Below are 19,214 nucleotides of genomic sequence, written 5' to 3' on the forward strand. Positions count from 1 at the left end.
AATGTAGTAAGAAATAAACAATTGCCTGATTTAATGAAGACTTTGCACATTACCAACTGTGGCTGTTTTTCTAATACAGTATTTATTTTTTGTTGATTTTTTTTTCTATCAGAACAATAATACGGTAATTATGTGCCATAAAATGTTTTATGTTACTAGATAAGAAGTGAAAATATTGAGCTGTCGAGTTCAAGAATTCATGGCTGACACTAGAGAAGCATCATTAAAAATGAACTAGACGAGAGTATGTGGATGAAGAATCATGATCGCCTCTTCTCTGTCTGGTCTCCCCGACTTCATAATGAACAAAGCTGGTGCTGTTACGTTCTTCACTGATCCATCTCTCCTCAGGAAAGGATTTTCAGCAGGTCATTGTAATGAGGCTATAACAAGTAACCTGGTGATATCTATTTTTGTACTCCTCTCATTTTCTGCTTTCCTGCCTCCCTGTATAACTAATGTGAAAGAATTAGTGGCACACTATTTACTTGGAATAAATACACAGAATGAATGGGCAGATGATATCTTCTGACACCGCCTGGGGCTCCCTGCTTAAGGTAAGAGCCCCAGTACAACCCATGGAACTGAGTTATTTCATCAGCAACCATTGAGCAGTAAGGCTGTCTCCTGAGAAGACTTCAGCAGCTTTTATATATTTTTCTTATTTAAAATTTTTATTTTATATTAGTTTCAGGTATATAGTACATTGGTCAGACATTTAAATAATTTATGAAGTGATACCCCAATTACTCTATCACTCGTCTCGCTCTATACATAGCCATTACAATACTATTTACTATATTCCCTATGCTGTACTCTATGTCCCTGTGACTATTTTGTAACTACTAATTTGTACTTCTTTATCCCTTCACCATTGTCACCCAGCCCCCCAACCTCCCTCCCCTCTGGCAGTTACCAGATTGTCCTCTGTATCTTTGAGTCTGTTTTCCTTTAGTTTGTTCCTATTGTTCCTTCTGCATATAAGTGAAATCATACAATATCCATATTTCTGTCTGATTTATTTCACTCAGCATAATAACCTCTAGGTCCATCCATGTCATTGCAAATGGTAGGATTTCATTTCTTATGGCTGAGTAATATTCCATTGTATATGTAAACTATAACTTCCTTATCTCATCGCCTATTGATGGGCACTTAGGTTGCTTCCATATCTTGGCTATTGCGAATATCACTGTCATGAACACAGGGGTGCATAGATCTTTACAAATTGGTGTCTTGGTTTTCTTTGGGCCTTCAGCAGCTTTTAGATCATCAATGACAAAAAATGACTTAGATAATTGCTAAAAGAAAAGAAGCGTGAGCCACTCTATTTTAAGGAGGGTATCTTTATATATAATTTAAATTAATAGGGTTTAAGAAAAGAACATAAATCATGAATTTAGTAGGAAAATATTTTTATGGTTATTTGCAGTGTGCTTTTACTACCTGACAACAAGCCAAGCATTTTTCTTCCCTACTTCTTCCTATCTCTCTCTCACCTGCTTTGGCTATATAAGTAGCATTAATCAGTTTCCAATGTCTTATTCTCTTGTATTTTTAAAATCCAGATTATTCCCTGAAAAGAGAAGATGAAAAGGCACATACTTGTTTTGTGTTTTGGTTTAGGTGGTAAACCACTTGGCAATACTAGAGGTTATAATTTCAAATTTATATATTTGCAAACTCAGTCAATGTGATAACATTTTTTAAAAAAAATAATAATAGCCAAGAGTTGTTGATTATTGATTACATGCCAGGTAATGTGATAAGACCTTTATTGTCATAATCTCACTTAATTCTCTTAACATAACACCACGCTGTAGATAATATAATTGTAACCATTTTATGGAATAGAAAACCTAATCTAGGTTTAATCTAGATTAAACCTCTACCATGGCAATGTTAGTAAACGGCAGGATTCCAATTTATTCCTGAAGTATATTCAACTTCAAGGTTGTACACTCTAAACTACTCAGCTACTTGTACATATTTTATATCACCCAGATACATTGTCACATTAATTTGCTACATCGTTATTATGTTTTTTCATTTGACAATTACTAAGCGTCAATTATGTACTACTGAAGGAGAAGCAAATCAAATCTTGTACATCCCCCAAGGAATGACACAAAATGTGAAAAGGTATAGAGATGAGCACATTATAATTTCAAAACCTGATAAGTAAGGAGTACTACTCAAATCGCAGAAGACCCCTCTAGTTGCTGATATATATGAACATAAATGATTCTCAAGGTGCGAGACAAATGCCCTCTTATTTGTGTGGCAGTTTGGTGGTTAAAAGTGGACTCTGGAGTGAGGCTGCCTAAGTACAAATCCTAGATCTGCTGACCGTAGCTGTGTGGTTTCGGAAAAGTTGCATGCTATAGTTCCTGCAACATAAGGGTTGTTGGAGAGAGAACTGTTTGTTTTCTGATGCTCTGGCCATTTTGATCAAATTTTTGATTTCCTAGAGAACCTCATCCATTTCACTTCAAACATTCTTATTTAATTTAACAGACTCTGTCCTGTTCTGTTGTGACAACCTGCTGAAATGTGAAAAGGTTATAGGATAATTACAACCGGAAACTGGACAAAGGAAGTCTATACTTTAGGCCCAGTTTCTGGAACCCCTTAACCGCATTCTGTTAATCATGAAACTTGTAACAATGAGCTCATATGCTAACTGCCAATTTTAGCCTGTGTAACCCTGCTTGCTTGTGTGGCATGAAAAATAATCAATTGTATATAAGCTGAAAATTACTGTTTGGCCATCGCCCATGAGAATACTGGCTATTGCCCATGGGAACATAGGCAATCACCCATAGGAACATAACATTCTAACAACAAGCTTTCTGCTTCTGTACTCCCCGCTTGCACACCTGATCAGTGGGTTGACAGGTAGTGAATAGGAGAGAAATAAACCTCTGCGTTTAAGATAGAATGAAGAATGGGATTTAGGACTTAAAAACTTTGTATCTTGGCATTTCGGGGCTGCTCCTTTGTACAGTACAGCCGCCGGCTAATAAACAGCCTTTGAGAGCATACTTGGTTTGGCCTATTCTATACAGGCCACAACACTGCATGTGCTACAACGCTATCTACCACTTTTCGTGCCAAAGAATAACTGTCATTCTGAAAAAAAAGTATTTTGGAAGAAGGAGTAAAGCCAGAGAGTTGGTTATATGAGGATGTACCTTTCTGGGCATACCTGCTTAACTCCTTTCTTGCACATGCTGATGCCCTTTTGCTTGTCTATTCCACAAGCACGTAACAGAGTTGATACCCATGGATGGAGAGAGAAGGTGTCTCTCTTCTATTTTTTCAACTTGCTATAGAAAATGTTAAATAACGTAAGGTCCAGGAAAAGTCTCTGGACACTATACCTTAATAGGATAACCAAAGTGACACGGACTGTGATAAATGGACATAGAATAGCAGCTAGCCCTTCTTCATTTTTAAATAATGGTACTGAGATTTGTGTTTTCCACACCTGGGCAGACACCGAAATCTCCCATTATGTTTGTTAAAAACATAGACCAACCCTTGCTCTCTCCCTCTCCTACCATCTATTTCACATCCATGTCTAGTAATCTGCTTCACTGAGTCAAAGGAAGGCCCTGAAATCTGTTTTAATAGCTCTGGGAATCACTGTCTAAGATTATTTATAGTACATGTATTCATAAGATGTGAAATTCATAATTCAACAATAAGACTCTTCTTTTTTTTCTAAATTGACTTTGAAGATTATCTTATTTGAAAACCCAAGATCCAGTTTCACTTAATAGCCTGCTTTCCTGAGTTCTGATAAGGAGAGATGGGGGAAAAGGGTTTAAAAAAATCAGTCATCATTAGCTTGTTAAGATTCACAGCAATTAAAATTTTCAAGCTGGAAAAGATACTAAAAATATACTCATATTTCATCACTTTACAGATACAGAAGCAACTCTTTCTGTGATGAGAATATTGAGATCCAGACATTGTAACTTCCCAAAACAAAACAGTTAACTAGAAAAAAAATTCTTGATTCCAATTATACTTCATAGTTGCTTTATTTCTCTAGTAAAGACCCACTTGGATTGGATCTATTTCTCGTTTTATGGCATTTAAGCTAATCAAACCAAGTATATATATTTTAAAACATGTGCATATTAAGTATATGATCCTTTCATCAAATACCTCTTGGAATCACATTTTGAGAATTAAATGGAAGCTTACCTTTAGAGGCACCTTGACATCAAGGCCATAGAATAAAGGCAAGAGAGAAGAACAAGAATAGAAACAGAAACTGCAGAAGAAAAAGAAGAAGATTATGTAAATCTGAATTTCCATAGTGCCATTCTGGTTGTACAAAACCTCAGCTTTTCCACATGCTCAAGCCTGATCACTTCTCATATACACGCCAAGTATCTTTTGTGTCGAACAAACATAACCTTAATTTGTCTATTGGCAAAGCAACGCAGTGACTAACTGGTGATGTTCAACTAACATCGACTCACACATTTTAGAAATCTGAGGAGATCGTACAGATAATTTTGAAAGTGAGAAAAATAAGCGCAGTTAATCAACAGACTAATTTCACACAATTTCATGGCATGGTGAAACCTAGAGCTTTGATCTCCTGAGTCCTACTCTAATATATATTATTTTCTCTATTTTGAATATGTGGAAGGTTGTTTCAAAAACACAAATATGATCAAAGCATACACTTAGTCAGTACTATGACTGGTGGTTAATGAGTCAGGTTTTAGGACTAAGGCACAACAGGAAGAATATCAATATGTAGAATAAACATACAACAAATTATCCACAGTGGGACACTCCTGAGAGGGAAATGGGGCACTATTTACACTAATTAGATCAGAGTGACATGTATAAACTGGGTCTGTCTTGTACAATTGAGTTTTTGTGGTCTTCCTATTAGTATGAAACATGCTTATATATCAGTGCACAGATCAGAAAATGAACGTATGATGCTGTTCCAGCCTGCCACACTTCTGAGATAGATCTCACCTTATTTGACCCATAGAAGGTAAGTGAAGTCTGATTTGTTTCTCTATACCAGGAATTTCACTAGAGAAGCAGATAGTTGGGTGGACTAACAGATGTCTGTGTAGCACTGGCATATTACAAAAGGTCACAGGTCAGGTCAGTGTTTTCAAATATTGATTTCTTTTGTAGTTAGTCAGAAAGTCTTTTGCCTTGTTATCACTCATCAGGTGCATTCTGTTGCCCATGACACCTTTGAATAAGGGTGATTTATGGCATTCTACAACGGGCATGTTGTTTGCATATTTCCTTTAATGCTATTACTTACAAATCTCTTGCTTCACTATTGAAAACCTGTATGAACAAATTATAAATATGGTGCTAAGAGCTGCATATTGGTGGCTATTCTATTAGTGTGAAATGAAAAAACTCTGTTTTTTTTTTTTTTTCCCCATTCTTTGAAGACAGAGAGGGATATAATGGCACCAAAAGTAGAAGAGGGTGGAGAAAGCGAGGAACGAAAAACTTCCTCCATTCCTATGAGAAGGCCGGATATCAACAACACCTCCCTGGGCATGAGATGCCTGCCATTTAGTCTGCGGTGAGGTTCTTAGCCCATGCAGGGTGGTGGGCAGACCTCTGGTCTTGATTTGCCATGGACTGGTTATACGATCTTGGGAAAATTGTTTAATCTCTCTGAGCCTGTGCTCTGTGACTCTTAACATCCACTGTGTCCATCTCAGAATACTTAGGAGGATCGAATAAGATGACGGAAGTGGGAGTGTTTTGGATACGGTAAAGTGCTGCACATTTAAGGCGATTTTGCTTTGTTATCACCTGATTTACATTCACTGTGTGCATGGGAATTAAGAACAAAGAAGAAATATTTTATGTACCCTGAGGGGATGTCCATGTATCCCAAGGGAAAAAAATGAAGACTATCTCTGGCATAAGTGATCTTTAGCCTTTTTATTAGGCTTGTGGGTGAGCAGAATTGAGGTCAAGTGAACATGAGAGTAGAAGGTGCTCATTTCATTCAAATCTCTAATCAGAAACCAACAAGATTATTTTTTAAGTGGCTCAATTCACTTCTATATGTAGAATATGTTGCTTTGACAGCTAAAGAATCCTTATTTTCTATTAAGTACATTATCTCATTATCATAAATGTTTAAGAAGGTCAGACCTGTTAAATGAAAAGTTCATACTGAATTCTGGCAGTGAGCATAATCTTAATTCCCCTCCTCTCACGTTTCTTACAAAGATGGATATAAAAAAGAATTTCTTTTTTATTTGTTTTCCTTAGCTAAATGGAGACTGATGTGAACTAAAGTTTCTGGGACAGAACTGTCTTAACTGTGACTTCCTCCTTGAGCCAGCACCAGGACTGTATAATAATTAGTAGAAAAAATGACTAAAGCCAAGAATTCACCATTCAAAAACGTAAAAAAAGGGAGACATCAGGTGTGTCCTTTGACAACCAGGGAAGTTGTGGGGCTATCCCTGCTTCCTACAGGGCTCCCTTCCCAACACTGGGAAATCAGACCAAGACCCTGGATTACCTTTGCCTCATTCAATCTTGCAGTACTAAGTGGCACACTTCTGAAATGAAAACTGAAATTTAAAAATTTGAAGAAGATGTGTACTTTACATTTGGAAACTTTAAAAATTATATTTTTAAATCTGACTTACTTTTTTTTTAGTGTTTCCTAATATCCATATTAGTGACCTCATTTGTCCCTCATGGAACCCATAAGAGGAGGTGAAGGAGTGTTAGCATCCCTATTTTATAGATATGGCTTAGAATTCACTTACCCAAGGTCAAATAAGTACCCCAAAACCCAGCCTATGCAAGAATCCAGGTGGCTGCTAGTCTGGCTACTGGCCCCCACCGACTTTCTCTGATTTAAAGTATATGGACAACTATAGAAGCAATTTGGGATACACCAAATTCTAACCATTGTCTCAGAAATGGCAGATGGTTTGCTATTTTCTTCTTGAGTGACTATGGAAGATATTGCAAAACAACCCTGTTATTTTGCAACACAGGTATTCAGGCAGCTACTTCTGGTCGATCAGATTAGCATGCCAGAGAAAGCTTCTTGCCGTCCTTGGTGTGTTCCTCGGCAGGGCGCTCTCAGCATCACAGGCCGGATAATTTGTTGTTGTGCAAGGCTGTTTAGCTTACTGCAGCTTGTTCAGCATCAGTGTGTGAGCCTCCCTCTCCTCTACCACCACGCACACATTTCCAAATACCCTCTCTAAGAACTGCTATGTTTTACCCCCAAAAAACTGTTGGCTACCTTGAAAGAAGCAGTGGTCTGATTCTTTCAGACCACTGGGAGAAATAAAATGAGGAAGTGACATGGGGCGTAATCATCATATACGAATCTAAATTTCTGAATTTATTATTGAAATAAAACTGTGAGACAAGAAACAAAGGGTTTTTTTATGAATAATAATGAGAAATTTTTTTAAGTGTTAAAAATATTGTAAAAAAAAAAAACAGAGTGGCAAAACTCAAAAGAAACTTTTGGAAAGGAAATGAAGATGAATAAGAGGAAGCTGAAGAAAGAAAATACTTATAGAAAAGAATAGAAATCGACAAAAAGGGCAAAATGCCAAGGCTAGGTTACTAAAAGCAGCACCTTTGCTGGGATCCTGGTGCCTGGCTGAAGGTGAAGTCTACATCTACGACACCTGCCTACGCAAAAAACACAGTAACTGAGAAGAAAGAAAGAGCATACAGGGAGTAAAATCAATATTATTTTCTGATTAAAGAAATAAAGATTAAAATAGATGTTACAGTGAACACATACCTTTTCTTCTAAGTCCTTTATCTGTCTTTTTTGGATATCTGTTTTATCTTCTAAGTCACGAATTCTCTGAAGAAAAAAAGGAAAGCATTAGTGGTTATTAAGTTGAACAAAAAGATTGTTCACCAACTTAAAACAGAAAACTTTCTATAAAAACATTAACATTAGTACTAGCAGTTGGAAACAGCACATGTACGTTTTTCCATACCTATTGTTGCATTTTCAGAATTACCTGTCCTTGTAGTGGAAAATCATTGTCATTGATTATATTAAAAAAATACATTTGCTACCCCTCTCTACTGGGTCTGTCCCTGCAGACTCCCTCCCTGTGAGAGAGGTATAATCCCCACCCCATTGTCCTTGGGCTTGACCATGGGAACTGTTTAGGCCAGTGGGATGTGACCTGTGGGAATGCCACATCCTAGGAGAGGCAGGGGTATGAACCAGAACTAGTGAGCAAGAAACAAACTTTGTTGTAAACCAGTTGGACTGAGATTTTTAGTTGCTTATTACCATAGCAAAGAATGGCTAAAGCTGGCTCACACATATGTAAACAATTCCACTATTTTTTTGCTAACCTTTCTTTTCAACCTTATTTTAATTTTGTGTCAGGGTAGAATTTCCTAAAAAAACAACAACAACAAAAAAAACACACAAAAAAAACACGATTGGCGAGTTCTCATAAAACAGATTAGAGTTCCACAAAAATTCCAAGGATGGAACTGGTAAATTAGGAAAAAACTAAACCAAACAAAAATAGCACAAGTAATCCTGAAGACAAAAACGTTCCAGGACTATTTTTTAATTTATCTATCAACTATACAATAAAAATCCAGTAACTTAAATACCACAGATTTGAAATCAACATTATATAGACAATTATTTGCAAGTGAAACCTATCTGGCAGAGTAAAGGCCTTTTATGTTCTCTGCACATGGTTACACAGTGCAGGCTTGTTATTTAATGTCTTTTTTGTGAATAATTAGAAAATGGAGAATTGGAGTCTGAGAAGAAAACACTGAAAGCCAAATAGGGTGATAATATAGAAAGAGAGGTTTTTATAATGCAATGTGCGGAGGAAAAAGGAAAGCTAGAACAAAGAATACTTCTAATTGGAAATCGTATTTCTCTTTTTCTAAAACAGTGGTTCTCAACCAGGGATAATTGTGCCCCCCCGGACAAGTGGACATCTGGCAATGTCTGGACATTTTTAAAAGGTAGCTATTTATTTATTTTAAAGCATACAATTCTGTGGTTTTAGTATTTTCACAAATTTGTCCAACTCTCATCACTATCTAGTTGTCTGGACATTTTTTATTCACATGTGATTGCTGGTCACAATGGGAGAGTTTGTGTGTAACTAGCACCCAGTGGGCAGAGGCCAGGGATGCTGCTAAATACCCCACAATACATAGGACAGCCTACCACCATAAAGAATCATGGCCCCCAAATGTCAGTAGTGCAGAGACTGAGAATCTTGCTTTAAAGGGAAGGCGCTGAGGTTTGTGCAGGAGGGGACGGTGTGTTTTGGTCAGAGAGATCATCGTGACTGACCTTGAAATTATATAACGATGAATGCTGGAGAAGGGAATGGGACGAGAATGTTGATGGTGTGTGTATGTGTGTGTGCTGTGTGCTTGTGCACATTTCCATAGTGCTGCTCATGCTCCAAAACTACACCTTAAAAAAATAAAATTGCTAGATATTTCCACATTGAGTGTGCAAGTAATTTCTTAGTATATCTACTAGATGAGGAGACAAGTATTTTATCAATAAAATTGTGGCCATGTGAAATTACTGCAGTATCTATTCACCTATCAAGTCTGTGCTTGTTGGCAACTTCTTACATATTCAGTACTGTGCTAGATGTAATGAAGAATACAAATAATGGATCGACTAGTTACTGATCTCAAAGAACTATCAGATCCAGGTGGGGAGACAAAATTTAAAACACAGGGAAAAACAAATTAAATAGAAGAGGTAATCAATGGCAAAACCATGCATAACTTTTTCACCATCTCCAATAGCTCGTACAATGTTTAGCACAAAGAAGTTGTCTATACATATATATTAAATGAGTTAGTTAAGCCACCTTGCATGATGTATACTTTATTTCTTTTTCCTTCCCAGCTACTTGGCATCCAATCCAACAGGAAATGCTGTCAAGTCCAAAAGAGATCTTCTTTCTACCTGCTTTTTTATCTCTACTGCCACCGAGTGTACCAAGTCACTCCCTCATCAGAACTGGTGTGATAGCTTACTGCCAGCTCTTCCTGCTTCTAGTCTTGTCCATTCTACGTCCATCTACAGAAGCCAGAGTGAACTCTTAAAATGTGAAATGCTCACGGTTAGTCCATGAGTTTCAAGTTGGTGAGGAAGGGGAAAAAAGTTTAGCTGAGTTGCACTCAGAATAAAACCTAAGCTCCTTGAAGGTCCACCATGATCCAGACCTGTCTTTTCTCTCCAATTTCACTTCATATTAACCTCCCGCTGGCCCCGTGTGCTCCTGCCCTACTGGCTTTCTCTCTGTTCCCTGAATATTCCACACATTCCCACAATAGACTTAGTCTCTGCTATCCCTATCTTCTGGGACACTTTGCCAAAGTCTTTGTGTGGCTGGTTCCTTGGGTATTAGACATCTTTAGAAAGGCCTGCTCTAACCAGCCAGTCTAAAGTGGCCAATCCTATGCCCACTCTTGTATATTTTCTTCACAGTGCTTATTGCTCCTCTCTGAAGTAGCCTAGGTCACTGTGCATCCGTGCTGTCACTTTGTCCCTCTTCATCTGTAGGAAAGATGAGGGCAGTGACCTTATGTCTTTGTCTGTTATTATATTCCCAGCACCCGCCACAAGCAAGCCGTCAAAAGATGGTTTTGAATGAGTGGATGATAGGGTACGGAATGTAGATTTTTTCAGTAGTATGAGTTCTATTATTTTCATCAGAGAGAGCATCGTGAATGAAGTGGATCATAAACTGGGACTGGAAAAATGAGAACAGTTGGGTAAGTGCAGCAGACATTGAAGGGCATTTTAGAGTGAGTCTTCATGCCAACAAAGGCTTGGAAGTGGAAAGTCATGGCCCACGTGGTACCAGAAAGAGTTCTGCCTGAGTAAGAGGAAGATATGCTCTGGAGAGTCTCTCAAATCAGGCTATTCTGGGGAGGGAGAGTCCACTAATGAAGGACCTGGAGAGACCTGCGTGGGACAACACTCAACTGGAAATTGGGATCATGGAAGCTTTTGAAAAAGAATGCACCATGAAGAAAGATGAGAAAGATCTGCAGTGATGTGCGTTATGAACTGGAGAGGCAAGTGGGAAATCCCCACAACTAGGTCTTCACGGCATACGCATATGATGTCTTTATGTCGTTTGTCAAGAGATGTGGTAATTGTTTTTCTTTATGTTGATCTCCTTTGTCTCCATCTGTAGACGTTAAGCTTTATAAAGGCGGGGTCCATGGTGAATCCTTTATGTCTAACATGGTATCTACATCTCAAATCTGCATTTAAACATCTGACTAAATAGATGCACAGATGGTGGTGTCAGGTTCCCTCTGAGGACATCTGGCAGTACCTGGAAGCTACTGCAGTAACGAAACATCTTGCATATGCCTGGGAACTCAAGTGTGGAAAAAATGGACCAGCTTCAAAAACATTTCAGGGGAAACAGCAGTTGGATGTAGTGCTACATTAACTATTGTTAACGGATGAAGAAGGCTCCAGAGTTTCCAGCCTGAGCGCTTTGGGATATGGTGATTCTACTGACCAAGACAGGCAGATCAGGGGAGAAGGGAAAAGTAAGGAGATTTAGGTAGGTTTCATATAAGTTCACTCTGAAACATTTGAACAGAATGCCTAATAAATGGTTAGTGACATACTCCAGAATTTAGACTGGATTACATACTTATCCATGACAAATCCTAGCCAATGCCTTTTGGAATAATTCTCTCAAATCAAAGCTACTGATTAAAAAGGAAGAGGAGGAGTAAGAAATTACTAGAAAAAGAATACTCTAATGAACATTTGTTTGGAGGACAGAAAATGTCAACAGAACTCTCTGAGGCTTAGAAATATTATGTTCCTATCAGCTCAGACTGGATAACTTAAAACAAATAAAACCATCTCTTTTGGAGTTAAATAGCTTAGCTAATAAAGAGAGACCCAAAAGAGGTGACAAGGTTTTAGTAATAAATAAATTCAGATAACTATTTGTCCACCTTAAAAATTTAAAACACTTCTGTGGTTCCATGGTACTACTTGTAATTTTTGAAATTAAATGCCATTACAGCAGAAGAAATTTATGCAGAGGACACTTTTATTCACTGACAGAAGGATGCCTGCAGTAATGCAATGATGCCATAGAGTCTATTATTAAAGGCCTTAAAAACTCTTTCCAGGGTCAAAACCCAAACCTTTATGATGGAATCTGAAGGAGCGTTGAAACGAACATGCATGTGTTTATCATCTGGGACACATGGCTTCAGAGCTTCCTGTTAACTTGGGTAGTCCGTTAGCCTATAAAGACCTGTACAGCTAGCTACCAGCTACATCCGAGTTCCCCATAAACTGCTATTGCTGTCATGAAATAATCGCTGTTCCCTTCTGGTTCACCTTGGTCTCTGATGACCACGTGGTTCTTACTTCTTGTACGGTCCATCTGGATTTGTACCAGTTGCTTATTACAGCTTCTGGGTACTGAATACTATAGTTTGGCACTTTTGATTCTGGAATTCTTATCGAATCTACTTGTTGACCTAGTCCTTGCCTATCAAGCTATGACATCAACTAAGAGATGGATTAAAAAATTAATATTGGGTGTCTACTTTGGGCCTTGCTGGTCCAGATGAATCCTATAAATCATACATGACTCAAGCTGCAGAAGACAGTATAGTGCAGTGGGTATGTGCACTGGCCTTGGAGTCAGGCAGCACTGGGTTGTAATCCTAGTTCTCTTGCTTACTTTCTGCGTCATCTTGGGCAAATCACTTAAGCACTCTTATCTTCAGTATCGTTATCTCCTAAATTGGGATAATAAGTATACTTACCTTAGTGGGCTATCGTGAAGATTCAATGAAATGATGTAAGTAAAACCCTTAGTTTTATTCTTGACATAGAGCAAATGCCAGGAAGTAAGTTGCAGCTTCTAAGCTTTGATGTTGCTGTGTGTTCTGGGAATAAAGAGAAAGGCCCTTGTTTCTTTCACCCTATCCAGATTATTTGATCAGGCTAGGTTATGGACTAGGATGAGGGACAGGAGGAAAGCATTATTTTTGTCCTAGAGAAAGTCTTGCTTCCTTGCATAACGAAGATAATCAGGCTCCATGAGATTCAAAAGGTATTTCATGACGAAGTAGTTGCAAAAATAGCAATATGCAATGCTTCTGAAATGCCAATTTTCTTAAGATTGAATCATTACAAAACTGTCATCCTGTATCTGAGTGTAGGTGGAAAACAACAGTTATTTATTTTACCCTCCGGAAATAGCTTCTAGCTCCTGGGCTTCTCCATACCCCTACCTAATACCAGGTACTTAGTACTAAGTCCCATTTGCTGAGTACCAACCCTACACAGATGTCACTTGATCCTCACCTGATGGGCTTGCTGTAAGAGCTCCATTCTCTCCTGAAGAATCTGACAGTCATACTCTCTGCTCTTCCTCAGCATCTGCCGCCGTAACTTTTCTACTGCTGTCCTCAGCTCCTCTTGCTGTTTTTCACTTAATAATTCACCAAACTTGATAACAGTTTCTTGCTGCAGAGCATTGTACAAAGTAGCTTCTAGTTCCTGGATTCTCTGGCAAATAAAATTAGAAAAGTCTAACTTTGGAACTTAGCATTTATGTGTGGTGTGTGAATGTACATCGATGTATGTATATGGGAAGAGATGTATTATTTTAGTCTTACAGGATCATAGCAATAAAATAAATCTCACAGCTTATCCTCCCTAACTACCCTTTTGATAATCCCCTTTATAAGATTCTGTAAGAGTCATCTAGCCAAAACATTAAGTTCTCGGATGATGGAAATTTGTTCTTATTCTTGGGATCCTGCCCATATCGCAACTTTCATTTTTAGAAAGTTCTTACTTTGTTATAACTGTACATCTTTCTATTCTCAAATGTAGCTGAAAATAAGTTTGTTTTCTCTTCCATTTGATAGCCCTTCAGATATTTAAGGACATCTATCATGGTGGCTATACTTTGAGAAAGAAGTATTAAAAAGTGATCTAAGAATAAAATATTTGAAATTGGATATGTTTCATATACAAAATGCCACCTCTCTTCCACATGACACGCCTCTGTATGTGAAGATGGTTTTCCAAGTTTCATATTTTTTCTTAAAATAAAAATTGGGAAGTACGATCTAAAAATGGCCTAGAATCTCTGGAATTGTTCTTCTTCTTCTTCTTTTTTAAATACTCTGTGATTTACATTTCTCTAGCCATAAAATACTTCCGTTAGTCTTCCCTTTTTTAGATAAAGAGCCTGCTCTTCCTTATATCCCAGATTGTTTATTTGTTAAACATGCTTCCGATACAGCTGTCAAAACCTAAGCTTTTATTCCCTGTGACTTTGACAGAGGTAAATGGACATGCCCCGGTGAGGGATGCTGCCCTGGCTCTTGTGAACTATGAAGATCTCATCTCTTCAAAGTTCAATATAATGGTCTAAATGAGCACTCAGTTATGGGATGCAAATACACAGTTTAATCTCGTACAGGTGGAGCAGCAAGGATAAAAGGGTAGGAAGGGAGGTGAAGAATCGCTTCCTTTTTTATTCTCTAGTGACCCACTCATTCTCTCCTTTTCCCCTCAGGTAATGCTCGGAATCTCTTATTCATTTTGGAGAGGAAATACTATTTCATCGTTGTTACAAACATAAACTAAGTGCTTCACTTTTTTCCCAAAAGTGACTCAGGCTGCTTTCAGTAAAGCATTATAAAAACCTCTACTAGAGACTCCTTGAAATGTTGCTCTTTTAAGTTTGCTCCTTTTCTCTTGAGTCATTATCGTAAATTAATGGGGGGGAGGGATGTTACATATGGAGGGAAGAAATGCAAGCTGTAGTCCAATATTAGGAATTACTTATTCTGATTTTGGTAAAGGAGAATGGATCAAATGTGCTCCTCACTCATAATCTTCTGTGGGATAGAAAAAGGCCCATTTACTGATACAGCCCTTACATGTTATGATAGTTATGCCTATGATGCTTGGAGTCAGATATAAGTACACCACTTACCAATTTGGGTGGTTTATTCACTCTCTAAGCCTTCATGTCCTCATATGTAACATAGGAATAAAATATTACCTACACCTCATAGGGTTGTTGTGAGAAATAATTGAATTAAAAAATATATAACCAACATTAAATACTTTATTATTCTACCACTAGATTAGTTTCCCAAACAATTGGATTTAGTACGATTTCTCTTTAACTTAAACTGCTAACCTGTCTTTCAATAAAATATTATATAACAACATACACTGAAATAAAAAAAAATGAAGTATAATGAAGTATTTATTAAGTATTATAAGAATATAACAGCAAAGAGCTAGGAATATATTTGTTCTAAAATTAGAATGGGAAACCATTGAATAAATGAATTGCGTCTTGTAGCCTATTCAAGTACGAGGCATGACAAGTTGAACAGAATGCTTTCCTCCATAGCACATAATTGTAAACACTCTGGGTGTCCTGACTGCTTGTTGTACCCACCATATATGCTTGGTCGAGAGCTTGTTTTCTGTAGTCCAGTTCTTCCTCCAGATAGCCTTTAATTTTGCAGAACTGTTCCTATAAAAAGGGCCATGTTGATAGAGTTAGCTTAGTTAACTAGAAAGTGATATATAAATTGTGCTGATTAATGTTTTCTCTAATTCCGGTCACAAGACACATTGCTAGTATTTGTAGTGTCATCGATTTTGTCTATTAGGGAAATAGGCCAACTTTCATCAGAGAATGTGAAAATCAATGAAAAGAAGCATAAAAGATACAATGAACAATCCACATGGAATGCTTTAAAGGATTTTTATGGCAATCCAAGAATATGTGATTAAGGATAGATTTGACAAGATAAATGGTAACTGATAATTATGTCTGTGCAAATATATTGTAATAGTATATTTTTGTAAGAATGTCATGAAATGTAATACAGCAGAGTAGTATAATAAACTTATCCAAAGTTATTTGTGTATGATTAGCAAACACAAAGACAGATAACAATTTAGAGAGTGATGGCGATTCTACCCACAACCACAATGCTACTTAATGAGTGATTGCTCTTGCTGCAAAGCCAGTGTGAGTTGGGAGGCTTAAATCTGATGTTCCCTTGCTCATCCTCAACTTCTGTGTGCCTTAGGATTGTGAGAATCTTGCATTAGGATTTAAAAATATGACTTTGTGTACAACATAGCCTCAGGTATAGTTAATTATTTTTTTGTGTGCCTATTTGTCTTTAGTGCATATTGCCTACATGGAGCAATTTTGCTGATGACCTTCCTATTCCCTCTGAGCTCCAGTGCCTAGAACAGTGCCAGTTACATGTTGAATGCATAATTAATATTTGTGTATTTAAAGAGTTTTCAAGGATATTTTGAATATAAACAGTTCTTGTTACATGCTTTGACTTAGGAGCCTAACCTCTTGGTAAAATATAAGCAAATGATGTGTAAAGTTGTCACATGCTATATAAATGCAAGTTGTTCTTATTATAGGATTCCCGAACTTGATAGGAATCACTACCTGTTTATTAATAATAATGACATTAAAGACAGCAGTTATAAAATTCTATTACATATTGCTGTAAGTTAATAATGACCAATTACCAGGCTTGGGAATTTAAAAAAGATTAATTATGGTAAAATCCAGAAACTTAAAGTTTATCATCTTAAACATAAAATTTACCATTTTAACCATTTTAAAGTTCAGTAGTGTTAGATACATTCACAGTGTTGTACGACCCATCTCCAGAACTCTTTACACCTTGCAAAACTGAAACTCTATACCCATCCAACAACTCCCATTTCCTCCTCCTCTTAGCCTCTGACAACTACCATTCTACTCTCTGTTTCTATGAGTCTGAGTAGGTTAGATACCATATGTAAGTGGAATCATATAGTATTTGTCTTTTTGTGGCTTATTTCACTTAAGGTTCATCCACATCGTAGTACGTGTCAGAATTTCCTTCCTTTTTAAAGGGTGATTAATATTCCATTATATGTATATATCACATTTCGCTTATCCATTCATCCACTGACAGACACTTGGGTTGCTTCCTTGTTTAAGCTATTGTGAATAATGCTGCTTTGAACATGGATGTACAAATATCTCTTCGAGATCTTGCTTTTGATTATTTCGGGTATGTACCTGGAGGTTATTATGCTGGATCATATTATAATTCTATTTGGAATTATTTGTGCAACTGCCATCCTACTTTCCATAGTGGCTGCACACCATTTTACATTCCCTATCGGCAGCGCACAAAGGTTCCAATTTCTTCACCATTATTTGTTATTTTCTGTTTTTTTGTTTTTTTGTTTGGTTGGTTGGTTAGGTTTTTTTTAATAGTAGCTATCCTAACATGTGTAAGGTGCTTAGGGATTTTTAAAATCAGAGTTACACCCATTATATCTGTAATTTTTGCTATAATTATATATGGTGGAAAATTTTTTGGCCAAAGAAAGAAAAAACCTAACTGAATTTTCTTTAGCATTAGTTTTGGAAATATTACAAAAATACAACACGATTTTTTGGGAGATTTTAACTTGAAATTGTTGGATATTTCAGGGAATTTTGTTCCACAGTCTGTACACAAAATAATGGGAAGGCTACAAGCTTTCATCGGTGCCAGATAACACTGGCAAAAAATAGTCATTTTCCATTTGTCTTGTCAATTTGTCTTCATTTTTATGATATCTCATCTTTGTACTCACCATGTCACTTTCCAATTCCATCATTTTCCGGTGTAGAGCGGCCTCTGCTCCTTCAATTTGCTGGATCCACTAAGCGAGACAAAAGTGTTGGACATGATTGCTTGACATGGTGTATGTCGTGCTGCCTACTGAGGTGCTTAGTCTCTTCCCCTTATAACTCTGGAAGCAGACTAAGAACTGATGTAAAAACTTGGTGCATTTTATCTCTTAGTTCAGAGACAAGACTGGTTTTCTATTCATTCATTCATTCCTCCAACAAATGCATTCATTGATGCCTGACATGTTAGGCAATGTGCTAGGTACTAAGGTTGTGATGGCAACTGTCCCATTTTTGCCCACCAACATGTTTTTGCCCTCATTGGAAGATACCACAGAAAGCTTTCTTGGAAGTGACAATTGCACTGGAATCTGAAAAATGAGTCAGAGATGATTAGGCAAAAATGAAGGACAAGTTCCAACCAGAAAGGATGTCCAATTCTCCATGGTTGGCAGGAGCATGATGAAAGAAAGAAAAGCCAGGTTAGACTGGAAAAATGGCACTTCTTTTTTTTTTTTTTTAGTATATAAAACAGATCATAGCTCAGTGTTGAAGAATCATTTTTGTTGAGTAGAGACATTTTAAATCACATTAAAAGACTTAGAATTTTCTCTAACACTTAAAATATATCTTTCTGTCATATGGCATTAATATTAGCATTGATCAATACCCTGAATAAATTTAGACTCTGAATATGATGGTTTGAGCCTGCCACATATATATGACTTAATAAAACAAATACTTATACTGAGTCTCTACCAAGTTGAACATCAGCTTATCTCTTTAGAAGGCAATTGAACATAATAAAGTGTGTGGGTTTTAGAGGCAGACTGCTTTGGATCTAATCCCAATTCTAGCTTTTCCTGGCTGTGTAACCTTGAAAAGTCACCTGATTTCTTTAAACCTCAACTTTCTTATCTGTAAAATAGGGTTAAAAATAGTGTGAAGATTAAAAGATGTATTTCATGTAGCTAGGGAGTAGATATTTTAAAATAGCAAATCCCAGATATCATTTCATATGTAAATACTTAAATATGCATCCCTAACAGATGAAGCCTTTATTAAAAAAATAAAAATAAAAAACATAACGAGGCCATTTCCACACTTTGCAAAATTAACATTAATTCTTTTTGTTGTCTGATACCTGGTTCATATTAAAATTTCCCCAGTTGTCAGCAAAATGCCCTTTCCACACTTGGCTTGTTTGAATCAGAATGACGAAAAGGATCATTTCAGTATTTAAACACATTCTTATTTTATAGCAGTCCTTTCCTCTCCCTCTGCCATTTTTTTTTTGTTCGTTTTTGTTTTTGTTTTTTTAAGTCATTGTTTTGTTTAAGTAACTTAACTGGCTCTTCTGACCTGTAAAATTCCCTCATTTCAGACTGAATTAAGCTGATTGTTCACAGTTTCATTTAATTTATAACAAGCTTTTTATGTATTTAG

General features: G+C 36.9%; 1 protein-coding gene across 2 annotated transcripts in view; it reads right to left on the reverse strand.

Moving 5' to 3' along the window:
* The window catches only part of JAKMIP2 (janus kinase and microtubule interacting protein 2), a 140,106-nt gene that overhangs the window by 4,967 nt on the left and 115,925 nt on the right, over nt 1-19,214 (reverse strand). The window contains exons 17-21 of one of the 2 annotated variants that reach the window (XM_039836473.1): nt 17,732-17,800; nt 15,516-15,593; nt 13,391-13,594; nt 7,805-7,870; nt 4,216-4,285 (exon numbers count right to left, since the gene is read on the reverse strand). In XM_039836473.1, coding sequence (XP_039692407.1) covers nt 4,235-4,285; nt 7,805-7,870; nt 13,391-13,594; nt 15,516-15,593; nt 17,732-17,800 — 468 coding nt within the window. In that variant the 3' untranslated portion in view covers nt 4,216-4,234. The remainder of the gene's footprint in view (nt 1-4,215; nt 4,286-7,804; nt 7,871-13,390; nt 13,595-15,515; nt 15,594-17,731; nt 17,801-19,214) is intronic. The other variant, XM_039836474.1, reaches the window with a different exon arrangement.

This window comes from Pteropus medius, unplaced genomic scaffold (assembly GCF_902729225.1).
Source record: "Pteropus medius unplaced genomic scaffold, Ma_sr-lr_union100, whole genome shotgun sequence".
Lineage (NCBI taxonomy): Eukaryota > Metazoa > Chordata > Mammalia > Chiroptera > Pteropodidae > Pteropus > Pteropus medius.